This window comes from Mustela nivalis (genome assembly GCF_964662115.1).
Source record: "Mustela nivalis genome assembly, chromosome: 16".
In the NCBI taxonomy this organism is placed as follows: domain Eukaryota; kingdom Metazoa; phylum Chordata; class Mammalia; order Carnivora; family Mustelidae; genus Mustela; species Mustela nivalis.
Window position 1 is genome coordinate 65,747,447 of NC_139035.1, and position 16,858 is coordinate 65,764,304.

Genomic DNA, 16,858 nt, shown 5'->3' on the forward strand with positions numbered 1-16,858 from the left:
CCAATTTAATGTTAAAACCTGTTAAACTATTAAGGCCTGCTTAGCCAGAGTGACTCCATATTGCCTAGGTAGCCATATTGTTGTTTACATCCACGGACTTCATTCCAGGAATAAACACCCCAGTAGTTCCTGGTATGGTTCCAGGTATTGATTCTGGAAGTGAATGCCTTAAAATAGAAGCCATGTGCCTTGGGTCTGCAGTTGTGCCCTATAAAACTAGCCTGTGAGATCGGGAGGGGGTCGCTCTCTTCGGAGGCAGCCCTGGCTGGTCAGTCTGACTTCTAATGCTTGGCATAGAATAAAGCTTCACATAACTTTCACTTTGTCTCAGTCTCATTCCCCTGGCCAGTCAGCCTAACCTCTAATGCTTGGCATAGAATAAGGCTTTGCATAACTTTCGCTTTGTCTCAGTCTCGTTCCTTTGCTAATGGACCCCAATAGGCTCAACACAGGTTTTCACATTTGTCTGTGTGCTCACACTCAGAGGAGGAGGAAAATGTCACCTGCCTGCTTCTTTATTCCTGAAGGGGTCCCCAACAATCTCTGTACCTCTGGGGCATGCACTGACATTAGCAAACGACTCGCTCCCATAAACCCAGGCCTATTTCAAACCACAGCATCTATGCTGTTACTCTCTTGGCTCTTGGTTTTGTGCTCTTTAAGAGCAGGAGGTTTCAACTTTCTTTTGACCTCCTAGCTATCCCAGAGCTGAGCCTGCTGATTTTTTTATGTTCCATATATTAAACCCCATGAATTGTAAGAACCCCAGAAATTAAGCCCCTCTGGTTTTCAAAATCAAATAGTGTCAGAATTCATCTTCCCCATGTGGGCTCCCTAGTGTGAGTCTTTTTCTATGCCTCACCTGTTCCTATGGCATCCCTTCATCCTGTGGCTATTGTGCAGGTCCCCTTAGCTCCCTACTGGGTCTCTCCCAATCCTACTCTCTTCAGTGCAGCTTCTTCTCTACATTTACCTGTAGACAGTTTGTTCTGCCAGTCTTTGGGTCATTTTCAGTGTTATTTACACTGTTATCTAGTTGGGAAAAGGTGATCTTAGAAATTTCCTGCAGCACAATTTTCCCCCAGAACTCTGTGAACTGAGTTTCTTTACAATACACAGTGTCTGCCCAACAATATGACTGCGTGAAATGAATTTTCTAAAGTGGTGTTCCTTAACAGATCTTTGCTCACTCAGAATAATGACTCCATTGGTTGCATTTGGGTATTAGGTACATACCCCTCTTATAATTGATCCTCAGCATCTAACAGAGAGTTCAGTAAGTAGGAAGTGCTCAGAGATTATTATTTTTTTATTTTTTAGTTAAATTTATTTATTTATTTATTTATTTATTTATTTATTTCCAAGATAAGAGCATATGCAATAAGGGTGAGTGGAGGGGCAGAAGGAGAAGCTTGAAAGAGAGAATCTTGAGCCAGCTCCTTCCTTGATACAGGGCCTGATATGGGACTCTATCTCATGACCCTGAAATCATAACCTGAGCCAAAATCAGACGTCAGGTGTCCAACTGACTGAGCCACCCTGATGCCCCAAATTCTTGAATGATTGAATAATTTGCTTTGGGCATCCAATTAGTCCTAAAATTATGGAGTTTCGACAAAAAGTTCTTAAGGTTGAGAAAGCACTAATTGTAACCCTATTTGAGGAAATAAGAATTTTATACTCTTTCCTTTAGGAGAAAGGCATATGCTAATATTTATGAAATTCAAGCAGAGTCTGCTTTGAATATTCTATTACTTTAATTAGATACCCTGAGAATTTGTAGCAAGTGAAGTTAATACAGTGTTCTGAAATCATGTGTCTACATTCCCTTCTTACTGTTCTTGTGTGAATATTCCATGCTTGTCTAAAAATGAGCTGGCTCTGCTAGGCATACTGACCTTCTACATCTATGGTGTTCATAACTGTTAAATGCTTTCAGTATTTGTACTTTATCTCATCTGAATATATGTGTTCATGCTATTTGTCTTGTTAATTCTTTTTTTAAAAGATTTTATTTATTTGATAGACAGAGATCACAAGTAGGCAGAGAGGCAGGCAGAGAGAGAAGAAGGGAAGCAGGCTCCCTACTGAGCAGAGAGCCCAATGCAGGGCTTGATCCCAGGACCCTGGGATCATGACCTGAGCCAAAGGCACAGGCTTAACCCACTGAGCTACCCAGGTGTCCCTGTCTTGTTAATTCTTGGTAAATCAGTAAGCAGAAATAATCTCAGTCTAAAGAAAGAAAGGAATTTTTTTATATATATAAAGTAAAGATTAGAACACAGAAAGCTCAATAAAAACCTCACTCCTGTGCTTAAGAATGTGAAAAACTGGATAACCAAATCACTTGTCTTAAATCCATCAGAAAGCTGAACTACCCAGGCAGCTCATTAACACAAAATCTAGGGAAAGACAAACTCTCCCAGAAAACAGGATGTGTATGCAAGCCACTTTTAGGCAATGAGCTTGAAAACCTGAGTAAGGTAGAAGGTCCCACAGTGAACCCTTACCCCCTGGGTGAATACAAGCAAGCCAGTTAGGTGACCTACCTACAACATCCATAATCCCTAGCTGACCAATGGATTACTAAACCTGGATACATATACCAAAAATGGAAAATTCCATATGATCCCAGACACGTTCACCTTCCTCCTTAACTGCAGTTACCCACCATTTCTTCCTCCCAGACAGTCTCTCTTTTGCTGTCTTGCCCACAGCTCCCTGACAGGGTATTCAGTAAACTTCTATTTTCTTTGCCCAGCCTTTGGTGGATTCTTACATTGCTCTCACCATTGGCATTGACCTGATCAGGTTTCCCCACATTTGGTGGCCCTACTGTGGGGAATTTGCAGGGCTAGGGTCACCCCAGATACCCATGGAATTTCTTGGAACTTTCCCTCAGTGGACCAACTCTAGTACTCCTTGGGGAACAGATGACCTATAGCTAAGGTTTCCCCTCCCTGAGGTTTTATAGCTCCAGGAAATAGACAGACACCTCTTGCCAAAAAGGTGAGAGATTTTTGCTCATGCCATTCAGAGGGACTCTTCCCTTCCTCTCCTTTCTCTTTTTGGCCCTTCAGTGTCTAGTACTACTTAAATAACTGAGGATCTCTGGCCACTGCAGGTTTCCAGTGTGGTCTGAAGGTCTGAGAACAACCCGTCAGACTGTCCATGCCTGTGAGGGTGAAGGAACCCTTTCTCTCTGCTTTCCCACTCTGTGCCCCTGAGTCCTCCATTCCCAATGTGTGGCACATTTCCCAACAGTGGGTCATTCAGGGAAAATATGCACATATTACAGACTGAGGGAAGTGCACAAATACACACATATTGGGACCTTTTCCTGGTGTTGGCTATCAGTCACCTTACTTCCAGGTCCCACCTCTTTATTTCTTTGTTCCCACGGGCCCTATCACAACCTTGATCTACAAGCAAAATACATTCATATGTGTCTGAGTAGTGAGTTCTCCCCCTCAATTTCCAATCCTTTTTGGTCAAATGAGGTCTGGCTCTCCCTGTTGCAGGGGACATCCCACCAAGAATAGCCATTGTTATCTGCCATGACACTCTTCTTGTAGGACCTCCACAGTAGAGTCAGTCACTCCATCTATAGTCCGGTCCTTTTTGAAGTTAGTAGGATGACCTGACTGAAATAATATCCAGGAGTCAGAGCTCCATTCCCTTTGGCATACTGGCCCTTTGAGAAATGGCAGCTGGTCTTTTCAACTATGGCACAAACTCCCTCTATTCCTGCAGACTCACCCCTAGGCTGTATTCTTTAAACATTTAGTGTCCTTGGGTGGCTCAGTCAATTGAGGGTCTGATGCTTGATTTCAGTTCAGGTCACATTCTCAGGGTGGTGGCACCCAGCCCCAAGGTAGACTCCCTGCTCAGTGCAGATTCTGCTTGTTCCTCTCCCTCCCCTGGCTTGTGCTCTCTCCCACTCTCTCATTCTCAAATAAATAAATAAATAAATAAAACCTTTAAAAAAAAAACTGAAACAAATTTGACCCCCAAGGACAGCAGAGGCAACGTCTTATTTATTTATTTATTTATTTTCTGTAGTGTTTCCTGGGCTCAGGACAAACTCTCAGATGAAGAGGAAAGACCCCTCCATAGAACTTGTTTTTATATACTATTTTCAAGCTTGACACTTTTGCCAGAACTCCTTAAAATATGAGGAGGTCTCATATGTGCAATCTGTCATGGCATTATCCCAAAACCCTGGCCTCTGCAAAAACTGTGGAATGTGTCTTCCTGTTTCATGGCCCATCTAACCTTGTGGACATTCTAGAACACCTCTCTTTCATTCCATACCATGATCTTACCCCTCCCTCTGAAGACTCAGAGGATCCCCTGGATCCTTCTAATGCCTTGGGTGTCCCTGCTACTGCAGCCGCTATGTTACCACTCTACCAAGGACACTTCTCCTTGTCCCATACCCAGTCTGCCACTAACTACAAGCTTAAGGACCTGACTTCTGTTTCTCCACAAAATATAGTAACCCTCTGTAAGGTAGCAAGGATCATAAGTGTCCATGTTTCCTTTTCAATGTCTGATTTGTCTCAGATAAAAAACTTAGCCCTGATGGCTAGTGATGATGAACATTTTTCCATGTGCATGTTAGCTATTTGTATGTCTTCTCTGGAGAATTGTCTTGTCATGTCTTCTGCCCATTTTTTGACATGATTATCTGGGTTTTTTTTATTTTATTTTATTTATTTGTCAGAGAGAGAGGGAGAGAGAAGGACAGTGCCACGAACAGACAGAGTGGGAGGCAGAGGCAGAGGGAGAAGCAGGCTCCCTGCCGAGCAAGGAGCCCGATGTGGTACTCGATCCCAGGACGCTGGGATCATGACCTGAGCTGAAGGCAGTCACTTAACCAACTGAGCCACCCAGATGTCCCATGATGATCTGTTTTGTGTGTGTTGAGTTTGAGTTCTTTACAGATCTTGGATATCAGCCCTTTGTCTGTACTGTCATTTTCAAATATCTTCTCCCATTCCGTGACTTGGCTCTTTGTTTTGTTGACTGTATCCTTTATTGTGCAGAAGCCTCTGTTCATTTCCTAACTAGATTATTAGTTTTATGAGTGTTGATTTTGATAAGTTTTTTTATAGATTTTGGATAATAAACCTTTATCAGATATGTCATTTTTCAAATATCTTCTTCCATTCTGTAGGTTGCCTTTTAGTTTTGTTGGTTGTTGAGTTTGCTGTGCAGAAGGTGTTTACCTTGATGAAGTCCCAATAGTTTATTTTTCTATTCTTTCCCTTTCCTCAGGAGACCTATCTAGTAAAAAATTTCAACAACCCATATTAAAGAAGTTGCACCTGTGTCTTCCTCTAGGCTTTTCATGGTTTCCTGTCTCAAATTTAGGTCTTTCATCCGTTTTGAATTTAATTTTGAATATCATGTAAAAAAGTGGTATAATTTCACTCTTTTGCATGTTGCTGTCCAGTTTTCCCAACACCATCTGTTGAAGAGATATTCTTTTTTCTGTTGGATATTCTTTCTTGCTTTCTCAAGGATTAGTTGACCGTAGGCTTATGGGTCCATTTCTGGGCTCTCTGTTCTATCTCACTGTTTTATGTGTCTGTTTCTCTACCCAGTACCATGCTGTCTTGATGACTAGAGCTTTGTAATATAGCTTGAATTCCAGAATCATGATGTCTCAAGCTTTGCTTTTCTTTTTCAAAATTACTTTGGCTATGCTGAGTTTTTTCTAGTTCCATACAGATTTTAGGTTTGTTTGTTCCAGCTTTTTGAAAAATACTGATTGGTAGGGGAGGGAAATGTCACCAGCCCCCTCTCTTGTGCATAGAGAAGGGATTCCTTTCTTCTGCTCTCAGGGAAGCCCTCCCAGAAGAGCAAACAATCTCCCCTTGTGTGCTCCAGGTGTCCCTCAGATCCCTGCCTTCACCCTGTCTGTGCCCTGACCTTCTGACCACCAAATAACATAGTGCCCCTCTTCTCTATCCCTGGCGGGCTTGCTGAGTTTTAAACCTCCAAACATTAGGAACCTGGCATGTCAGATGCCCATGCTGGTTGTGTGGGGAGGGTCTCACCACACTGGGACTGGTGCAGGTTTGTCCCAGAAGGGCAATCACACTGAAGCACAGGGGTATGGAGTTTGTAGTAAAGTGCAGCCAATAACCAGTGTCTAGGTTAGCCACATGCAGCAAGTGTTCCAGTGTTAGTGCTCTGGGGTGTGGCAGGGTAATGGTGCCTGCCAGCTCTTTTGTCCCCAGAGAGGTGCCGCCACCTCTTCCAGATGAACCCAAATAGGAGGAGACTCACTTTATCCCATGTGTCCCAGGGGATCCTCAGGTCATGTCTGTCCGCAGATTTCTGCCCTCCCTCTCCACAAAAGCACAGCAGTGCCCACTGGATTCCACATTGGCCATTGTTTGGACCTCCAGAACGCTAGTCTTTAAGTCCCACTGATTGTAAATTTCACAAAGAAATCAACCCCTCTTCTTTTCCCAGTCAATGGCTATGGGGAAGTGTTTTCCTTGTGTGATACCCTGGGTTCTCCCCACTCTCTCTCACTCTCTGCCTCCTCTGTATGAGACAAGGCCTCTGTCCCCTCCACAGAACCCATAATTGTATCTCCCCAAAAGCATGACTCCCCACCTCCTACTTTCCATCATGTGGCCTCTTGTCTCTCTGTAGTTGTGCAGTTTTCTATTAATATCTTGAGTATTCGGAATGATTTGATATTTACCTAACTGTGTTCTAGTGTTGAGGCAAGCTTGGGGTCTTCCTACTACTCTGCCAAATTAGTTCCTCCTCCCTGACCCTCTACTTTTTCTTTTCTTTGTTTTGTTTTGCTTTGCTCTATCTTGCTTGTGGCAAGAACACTTTGGATCTATGCTCTTAGCGAATTGCACATATAAAATTTCTCTGCCTCCTTGCATGCCGATTTCATCTTCAGGCTTGCCTCTCTGGTACTGAAAAATGGATGGTAGTTGTTTCCATCTTTATACCCTGTACTTTATCATCCAGGAAAAGAGAGAACATCTCTTTCCCCTCCACTGACCACAGAATCAGACTTTGTGGAACCTGTATCAACTGGAGCAGGTACCTGGTCCTGAACCATAACTCTGGGTGAGGATTAGTGGAGTCTGATTGGCCTGAACAGCAGGTTGCCTGTCTATCCTTCAGCCTATCTCATTGTGAAGGATGCTCTCTCCTGATGGCCTCAGACTGATCAGAGTGAAGAGCCACACCAGAGTGGAGTCAACCAGTCAAAATCCACATGGTGGCCCTGTGAGGGCGACAAGAAGACTAGAAGTTAGAGAACCAGCCAAGCAGCCTGATCCAGTCAGGAAGATCACAAAAGCCCCATGATTTGCTCTTCCCTTTCCCTTATTTTCACTTTTGCCAAGTCTCCCATTTCAAAGTTTTTACCAGAAATAACTTACATGCACAGGACTGAGACCATTTATGCGGTCCCTTTGAACATTCTCCTGCCCTGGTCTCCTCCCTCAGCCCCTAAACAAAATAGAACTAAGTTCCTTTCCCCTAGATCAACCCACATAAGCTCCTATACAAAGAAACTAGAAACACAATGAAAAAGGTAAACAAATCAGGAAGATAGAACTTCCAAGTTCTGGAGACATAGAGACATTTTCCTCCCCACTACTTGACATTCAAAATGTCCCAGCTGCATGGTCAGGGCTTGAAAATGTTTTGTTGAGTTAATTAATGAAACTGAGAGTAACTAAGATCTAGCCATGGATTTCTCCACGAGGTATGGATGTCATCAGTCACAAAGTGTCCAACTTCATTATACATGGAGTCTGTCTGTGCTGATTAGCCTACCTGCTAATGTCGATCTATAACCCCCAGACACATGCACTCACCACTATTTGTAGAGGCAGGGACAGAGGCCTGAAATATATGATCCACCTTATGTGTTGCCTAGTGAGACTGAACCAGATGTCCCTCTGCCTTCCTATGTTAATTCCCACACTGTAAACATGTCTAGTTCATGACCCATCTGGTGCCACATTTCTTAAATTACATGATGTTTCTTCGTGATTTCCGCATTTAAAAAGGCCGTGAAGCCCAGAGCTGCAGGATTGACAGGTTCCTAAATACAAGAAGGTGGGATATGACTCATGACAAAACACTTACGTAGGTAAGACTCGCTCAGGTTTCCAATGCAGAGCTGTGGACCATAAGGTCAGAGGTAATGAATTATCAATGCAGTAAATCCAAGAAAAAGAATAGAACATTCATGACATCTATATGGAGCCACACCGAAGAGTGCTAAAATTACATCTAAGACACTTAGATAATACCACAGAAAAGGGGGGAAAGAATCTATATTTGTGGCTTCATTAGATGATGACCGTTTCTTGTTTGTTTCTTGAAGCATCATGGGCAGCACAGCTGTGGGGCTAAAACCAAAGACACTAGTGATCACAATACATGATGTGGAAAATGTTACACTTCTGAGCTAATATTTCAGCATTGGGAATATGGCACCCAGTGCTGTTTTTAATCAGAAACACATATGAGTCCAGACTGTGTATTCATCAGTCACCAAATGTTATAAGCAGAAGCTCCTAGGAAGCCAGCCCCAGATCTCCCCCCAGGAGCAATGGCTCACTGTCACTGACTGTATCCTCATGATGGTAAGACACAGCAGTCATGGATGCTAGGAGGCACAGTATGCAGTCTCTCTGCTGGATCCCCATTTATTCCTGAGCAAAATATTCCTGCTTTCTTTCCTGGAATGTGTCGTTTCTGTTCAGAGAGACCCTTGCACTGCTACCTCTCAGGCATCATTTATATCAGTGCCTCTCACATTTTATGCATCTGTGAATCCCTTGCTGACTTTACTAAAAATGCAAATAGTGATTTAGTGAATCTCTGCTGAGTCCAAGACCTTATATTTCTAACAAGCTCCAAGGTGACAACTCTGCCACTGTCCCTGAGCCTCACAAAGAGCAAGCATCCTGTCTTCCTCTTTTTATTCAGAATACTTGGAGCACCAGGTCCACTCCAATAGGGGTCTGCAGTAAATAACTGGAATGCTTATGGGCAAAACTGAGTTTCTTCTCAGAGGCTCAGAAATGACACAAGTCATTATGTCCCTTCACACAAGTGTGAAGTCCCTTGGCCAAGTGAGAAGATTTTTAATAAGAAGAGCACCAAACATCTTAACTACTATCAACATTTCAGGAAGGAAAAGAAGACAACCTATAAATTTTACAAAAACCCAACACAGGTTTTTTTTTTTTTTTTTTAAGATTCTGTTTATTATTTATTTTACAGACAGAGATCACAAGTAGGCAGAGAGGCAGGCAGAGAGAGAGAGGAGGAAGCAGGCTCCCTGCTGAGTAGAGAGCCCAATATGAGGCTCGATCCCAGGACCCTGGGATCATGACCTGAGCCGAAAGCAGAGGCTTTAACCCACTGAGCCACCCAGGTGCCCCCCAAAACAGGTTTTTATTAAGCATGTATTCCATGCAGGTAAGACACCTTACCAAGGATACTAACAGTTAAAAAAATATATATGAACTTTGATCTCAATGGGCCTAAGAATTAGAAGGAGAAAAGGCACCTCACTAGGGCCCACATTGGGTGGGGCTCAGAAATAGATTTGCCAAAGTGCAAGTAAAGGTTGTGAGAATTCCCACCAGGCAGAGACTGCTTCCACTAGTGAATCAGGGAATACTCTGAAGAAAATGACATTTCATGTCTGATGTCCCATGGAGGTTCTGGGACTTTTTTCCATACGGAGTTAAATTTTGAATTTTAAGGTCCCAGAATCAGGTCACAACAACAAATCCTGGTATATCACACTAAGCGTATATTGACAACTGGTCATCAAGCAAAAATGAAAGACAAAGTTGCACACAGAGAGTTGCAAGCACATCACCACCAAGTTGGGTTTAGGTAAGTACTGGAGCTGAAGCTGTCAGCATCTCACTCCAAAGAGAAGCCAGTGCACTGATGTCTCCATTGTGTTTTCCTGGGAGGAACAGAGGAAGAGTCATTCTGCAGCAAGTTGGAGGTGTGGACTGCACAGAGGAAGGACACTGGGAGCAGGAGGGCTTAGGACAGCCTGACAGGTAGGGAGACACCTAGGAAAGAGCAGGAGGGTGGCTCTAGAGACTTACCAGCACTTCCAGAGCCACAATGTCAGACCTGCCAGAAGCACCAAGGGCACCATCACTGCCAGGAAAACCAATCCCTTGGAGTGGGGTTGCTCTATGGGTTTGGCACACAAGGAGTGTTATTTCCCATCTACCACAGGTTGACCTGCACCTCCCTGGTCCTTTTTGCTCCTGTCACCCTCTGCCTTACCAACTGCCCTTCCTCCTTTCACTTCTTCCGTCCCGCCTTAGAGGTGGGCCTTCACCCAACAAGATGCATCCTCCCACATCCAGAAGGCCTCTACTCTTAGTTCTCCATTCCTTGGTTTACTTATTTTAGTCATTTTTTTGTCTGGAATCCCAGCAACCCCAATTTTTCATCTGGCTCTCCATCTCTGCTTTAGCACCACCTGCCCCCTTTCGCAGGTGGGTCCCAGCTCTTTCTTACCCCAGTAGAGGACCATGTCCTGGCCTCTTAGACTGCTGTGCCTCACCCGGCACAACAGGCCTGCTGCCTCGCTGGTTTTCACATCCAAGGACACCTGAAGATACCATGTCCCATCAGCATGAGGCAGGACTTCACCTTGGTGGGTGCCCTGTTGCTCCTGCTCACCATGCATCCACATCACCAACACAGGCTTTGGGTAGAACCCAGAGACATGGCATACCAGCAAGAGACGACCAGGACCAGGACTGGGGCCAGTGGACAGCCAGGCTTCTGGTCTCACTGCAGACACAGAACAGGAATTCACAGACTGAGGATAGATCTTCACATCACTTTAAATAGACATATTTCAAACCTCTAGAAACCTGTCACCATCCTCCCCTCTCCCTGAATTTGAGGGAATGGTGCAAATGTATGAGTGCAGAGTAGAGAATTCATGGAGGGAGGGAGCAAGACTGACCTTGCCGCTGGAGATCTGCCTTTCCTGCATCAAGAAGACCCAACAGGAACTTGGGGCAGGTGTCACTGAAGAATGTGTGTATTTCCTCATTGAGCACATGGTACTGATTGAATCGTTTGCAGACCTCTTGAGCCCTACTTCCTCCCTTTGGAGATGGCCACCATGTCGTGTTCTGGAAGCTTGTGAGATCTGCCCCTTGATAAGCAAACTTCACAAATCCTACTGATGCTTCCCCAAAGTGTAGTTCACAGCCTTCTGCCAGCTGTATCTGAAATGGATCTGGGGAAGGGAATTTGTGAGTTACAGGACAGGGGGTGTGAAGGACATGAAATAAGATGAGTGGAACCAAGGAGGCCTGAAGCAGAAGGGCAAGTTCAGGAGGGAAAGCTCGGAGGGAATGGAGCACAGTTTGGATTGAGGGCAGGCTCAAACAAAGGGGAAGTAGTGGTCACTAGATGCAGAGGAAGTGGTGAATGACTGAGGAAGGAACAAATGTTAGAGAAGATACATGAAGGGTGTGGGCAGAGAATAAGGAAGGGCTCAGTAGAAGACCTGGAGATGAAAACAATCTAGAATGAAGAGAGTACAGTGCAGTACAGGGAAAACATAGACATAATTTGCTGGTGGGACTGAATTGGGAGAAAAGCACAGCCCAAGGAGTCAGTCACAGAATTATGGAACAAAGTGTGCCTGGTTGAAGGCCAGGGAAAGTGGTAGTCGCAGGAGATACTAGTGAGAGACAGGAGAGCACAGCCTGTGGTCACCGAGATAAGTGGGAAGTAGCAGAAGAAGTGAAAATTTTCAAGAATCAGGATCTGGCTTCTACCCCTTGCCCAGAGGTTGTGATTCAGATTTCTAATGGGGAAATGTGAGTTTCAGAAGCCAGTGGATGCTCTTTCCTTGAGGAAGAAGGAACCCAAGGATACCTACACACACCTGCCACCTCCATCCCTCCTTCCCTGAGGGAACTGAACTCACATTCAAGATGCCAGTGTCTGACATGGTCTTGAAACACCTGACGAAGTCCAATGAAGTATGCATAGAGTAACTTTTCCAATTTTATCAGCTCCACATTGCTCCAGTTGCCTTTGGACCAAGGCCACAAGAAAATGAAAGCACCAGTCTTGTTGTCCCAGCCATGAGTCTGTATTTCATCCAGCCAAGCTGAACCCAGACTTTGTGTCCAGGAACGGTTATAAAAGGATACAGTCAGGGTAATTTGGAAGGAAATTGGCTCCTGCACAGCTGTGGCAAAAGTAAAGATAGACTTTGGAAGAGAGGGCATTGGGAAGGAGAGAGAATGGAGAAGGTGCCAGGGAGGGGAACAAAAATCTAGATCACAGAGAAGCCATAGTTGTCCCAGGAGACATGTGGTGCTCCAGAGCCCCGAGTTTCCTACCCACCCTTCAGAAGAGCACACTGCCCTGGGATTAGGGGTGCTCTCAGAAAGGAAAAAGGCTGGTACTTTCCCTCCCCAGGTATTTGGTGGGGACTCACTCCGCAAGTGGTCACATATGCTCATGCACAAACACACTTATGAACTCATACAAACTTACATAACTTTATACACTCTTATACAAACAAACATACACAGATACATATGTACATGGGCATACAGACATAGAGACACACATATAAACATAAATAAACACAGACATATACCCACATGTACACATACATAGACACATGTAGAGATACACACCTACACATGAACACACACAAACTCCTATGTACCTATATATACATATGCACACATACAAACAGATGCACAGGGACACACATCCCACATACAAAAAGGCAGAAACACACACACACACACACACACACTCTTACACCCACTGGGCAGGACCAGATCTCACCATCTTCACTGTCACCATCTGGGAGGAAAACCACCAGCAGCACAAGTTGCAGGAACAGCATTGTATTTGCAGATGTTCTTTCTGTCTCTTACAAAGTTGGTCTTTGACAGTTGTTCTAACAAACCTACCGCACACACAGCCCTCTCTTCTGACTTCCTTCTCCACACACAAGCCTTCCTTTAGTCTCTGCGACAATGTTAATGTGCTCCTCCCTCAACCCTCGATACCTACTCAAACTCTTACTTCCCATCCTGGTCTGTCCCCTACTCTGGCTTCTAACTTCTCCCTGTCACCAGTTTCCATCTACTCCCATCCCCTAATTCAGATGGTGTGGAACAATATTGTGTAGCACGGAAAAATTACACCACTTCTCATGCCCATTCTTCTCATCCAGACAGTAACCCATGAAAATCCATGGCTCCCAGCAACCAGCCCTGGACCCTGCTGCCACTCTGCCCTCCTGCCTTTTGACACCCTCTGTGTATTTCCTTCCGCATCTCACCCCCACCCCAGCTCATTCACATTCTGACTTCTCACTGCTTTTGTTAAAAAACAAATCCATCAGGTAAATTTGAAGATCTAGTTGGTTTTATTAAGGGACTCAAGAAGCCGGTAGCATGCCACCTGATAGGTAGAGGGGAGCTCTGAAGAGTCCTGCAAATGGGAAGTTTTTAATAGGAAGGAAGTTGGCAAAATAGGAAGGAGTGTTTCAGGGAAGGTCACCTTCTCTTGGTTAGGAGAGGAGGGGGTATTATCATGCAGATGACCTCCCCTTTTGGGGGGTGGAGAAGGCGTGACAGAGCATCTCCCTGCTGCTGACTAGAGAATTCCTCACTGACAGATGGACATTTCTGAGGGAGGTGAGAAATATAGTGAGAATAGGGATGAAACAAGTTTTGGGGACTTGACCGGGCCTGAGGCACCATTTTGGTCCCAAGTGTTCCTTTTTAAAAGTTGATCTATTTGATTGTCCAGATGCCCCCATGATTGCTTGTGGAACAGTATCAGCTACCAGCAGTCTGCCATGGTTCACAGAGAGGAGCCAGTAGCCATCACAGAGACCACAGGACATGGAAATAGCTGAAGAATATCCCTCTCAGTCAGACCTGCATTAATATATGTTTACTCCCCGGTCACTTAGCAGCAGCCAGGATCCAAGCTCTGTGCTACAGTCATGAAGATACAGTGTTCATGGTGCAATCACTTTATGCAAGGAGTTGTTAGTCTATTTGGGAAGAAAAACCATAAACTGAGAACTACACATTTTCGCGTGCTGGGTTTTATTATAATGTGCTGACTCTAGACAAACACGAGTCTGCTGGAAATAATATTTTCTAGAGTGGTGGTCCTTGGTGATGTTGGCTCACTCATTATCTTTTTTTCTCTCTTCTTCCATTTTTTTTATTGTGTTATGTTAGTCACCATAAAATACATCATTAGTCTTTGATGCAGTGTTCCAAGGTTCATTGTTTATGTACAACACCCAGTGCTCCATATAATCGCGACCTCCTTAATACCCACCACCAGGCTCACCCATCCCCCATCCCCCTCTGCTCTAAGATGCTCAGGTTGTTTCTTGACTCACTATTTGGCCTCACATGTTTCTACTCCTTTGTGAACTGGATTCCCACATCCAACAGAAGGCCTAGCATGAGGTTCATACTCAATGATTATTTCTGAATGACTGAATAATTCAGTTCAGGTATCTGATTATTCTTAATGATTATGGAGATTTTCAGCATAAAGTTTTTTAAGCATCCAAAAGTTTTAGCTATCTTACTTGATGAAATGAATATCCTACTCAGTTTTCTCTAGAATAAAACCATATGCTAATAATCATGAAGTTTACAGAGAGTCCTGCCATGTATCTCCTATACTTGCCATACGAAACCATGAAAACTTAAAGGAAGTGAGGTCAGTATTCTAGAATCATGCATCCAGATTCTCTTCTTATTGTTCCTGCTTGAATGTTCCATGCTTGTCTTATCATGAGCTGGCTTCTGCTGGACATGGTGCCCTTCCTCTTTCGTGATGTTCTTACATGTTTTATGCCGCTTCAGTATTTGTGCGTGCTTCATATCATTGGAGCAAATGTGCCTGGGCTATTGGTCTTGTTATTTCTTGGCTTACAAGTAAACAGAAGTAACCTCGGGTTGTTAGAACGATATCTCTTGGAAAGTTCCAACTGAAATCCAGAAAGAGATCACTCTCATGCTCAAGATGTTGAAAAGCTGAAGATCAAAATGACTTCTCTTGAATCCATCTGAGCTGAAGGATCAGGACAATTTGTTAACCCAAATTATAGGGAAAGACAGATTCCTCCAAAGAAACTGAGATTGCAAACCTTGCTTTCTTGGAACAGATCCCAGATGCTCATTAAGTCAGAGAGAATAATTCAGCTAAAATTTCTAACAGATAATTAAAGGCTAGCATGAGTACTGGGAACCTGAGATTCACAGACCTGGGAAGCTCCTGTATCTCCAGGCTTCCCACACACCCCTTGAACTCACCAGGGACTCCTGACAGGCTGGAATCCAGGATACAGACCAGAAAGCTGATTATACCTAGTGCAAGCCTGAGGCCAGAGAGCAGCTATTGCCTGAGAAGGGCAGGAAGGCCACCATCTCCACACAGAAAGAAGACTTAACTGTGTGTGGGAAAGGCAGGGAGCCCCACTGCCTCAGGGCACAGGTGAAGCCACACTACAGATGGGGAGAAGGGCCAGTGGGTAAGGGACTGTAACACACCCTGTCCCAGATTAAGAGATTCTACTGAGGAAAAGGTGGGGAACCCTTGGAAGTCCCAGACCCCAAAACTGAAAATAAAATGCTTGGCTGAGGATGAGACTGAACCAAAGCAGAGCTAGTGCCCCACTCTCTGTCTCAAGCAGGCTAGCCAGCAGGTACCAAGAGCTGTTCTGCTGGTGGAGGCGCAAGTGAATGAAGTCAATGAAGAACCTCCCCATGAGGTTCTTCCTATTAGAAAATTGTAAGTCCAAAATGATGTCATGAAGTGAGTTCCCACACTGAGCTTCACACCCAATCTAAATAATTTAAGCCCATTCCTCCAGAAATATGGCCTTCATGAGTCAGTGTCAGTACATTTTTCTTTCCATCAGAGCTAATGAGTCTGTCACCTGGACCCTCTCCACCCAAAAGGCAGATGAGGTCATGTGAATGATAAGACCCCTTGCTCTTCCACCTAGAAACCAGGCTGGCAGTTGAAACACTTTTCTTTTGCTAATAACTCCCTGGTCTCACCTTCTGTTTATATAACATTCCATTTTGTACAACTCTTGCTAAATGGGGGCTGCCGATTCATGCTTCAAATAATAAAGCCAATGAGATTTTCAAAAGCACACCATTGAAATTTGTTATTTAGCAGGTTTGGTGGTAGCAGTGGGATTCAAAGTGAGCTTCCAGCAGCATTCAGGGACCCGGAGAAACACAGACAGGTACCCAGGCTGCTTTGGACCGCACTGCTTTTCCCATGTTTCCCAAGATTGTGGGTAAGCTTCTGGCTCCAAGCTCAGCTGTGTTGGTGCTTCCAATCTGGTTGGCTTTCTTTGACACGAAGCTGGAGCTTATGCCCAGAGCCACCTGCACTTTTGCCTGGAACATGCTGAGTAGACAGAAGAGTATGCCCAAAGCCAAGTCTCCAGGCTTTGAGACCACAAATCCTGGGGGGAAAACCTCAGCGAGGTTGCCAGGGAATTGGTGATGCACACAGGACTTTCTTATGGCCAGATGAAGTACTACTAGTATATTAACATACATGTTTGTTATCTTGTTTTGTGTAAATAAAGGCTGTTACTAGTGAGATCTCAAACATTCCCAAAGTTGGTGGGTGCACGTCAAGCACTGAAAGGCTGTTAAAGCCCTCACCACCTCCAGAAGGCTCCCGAGACAGGATAAGTTGGTCACCAAATGGGTTAACACTAGGTCACCTGCCAACCTCAAGAAAACTTTTGGCAACAAGGTATACT

General features: G+C 44.4%; 1 protein-coding gene across 5 annotated transcripts; it reads right to left on the reverse strand.

The window, feature by feature from the left end:
• Positions 1–9,239: 9,239 nt before the first annotated feature.
• Positions 9,240–13,101, reverse strand: LOC309850021 (T-cell surface glycoprotein CD1a-like). Of its 5 annotated transcripts, none has more exons than XM_082703129.1 (6): positions 12,874–13,101; positions 11,993–12,259; positions 11,015–11,293; positions 10,558–10,836; positions 10,134–10,224; positions 9,240–9,985 (listed from the first exon to the last, which is right to left on the reverse strand). In XM_082703129.1, the coding sequence occupies exons 1-6, from the start codon at positions 12,932–12,934 to the stop codon at positions 9,940–9,942; spliced, it is 1,023 nt and encodes a 340-aa protein (XP_082559255.1). In that variant the 5' UTR covers positions 12,935–13,101; the 3' UTR covers positions 9,240–9,939. The 5 variants fall into 5 exon arrangements, with proteins under 5 accessions (XP_082559255.1, XP_082559258.1, XP_082559257.1 ...); XM_082703132.1 differs by having other exon boundaries at positions 10,723–10,836; positions 12,874–13,098; XM_082703131.1 differs by having other exon boundaries at positions 10,693–10,836; positions 12,874–13,098.
• Between the last annotated feature and the right edge of the window lie 3,757 nt (positions 13,102–16,858).

Excerpts from the sequence above, each read along its gene's own strand:
- LOC309850021 (XM_082703129.1), bottom strand. The coding sequence starts at position 12,934 with ATGCTGTTCCTGCAACTTGTGCTGCTGGTGGTTTTCCTCCCAGATGGT. Across the intron at positions 11,294-11,992 it reads CAGACACTGGCATCTTGAAT|ATCCATTTCAGATACAGCTG; the intron begins GTGAGTTCAGTT and ends TCCCTTCCCCAG. Across the intron at positions 10,225-10,557 it reads GGACATGGTCCTCTACTGGG|AGCAACCCCACTCCAAGGGA; the intron begins GTAAGAAAGAGC and ends CCAAACCCATAG.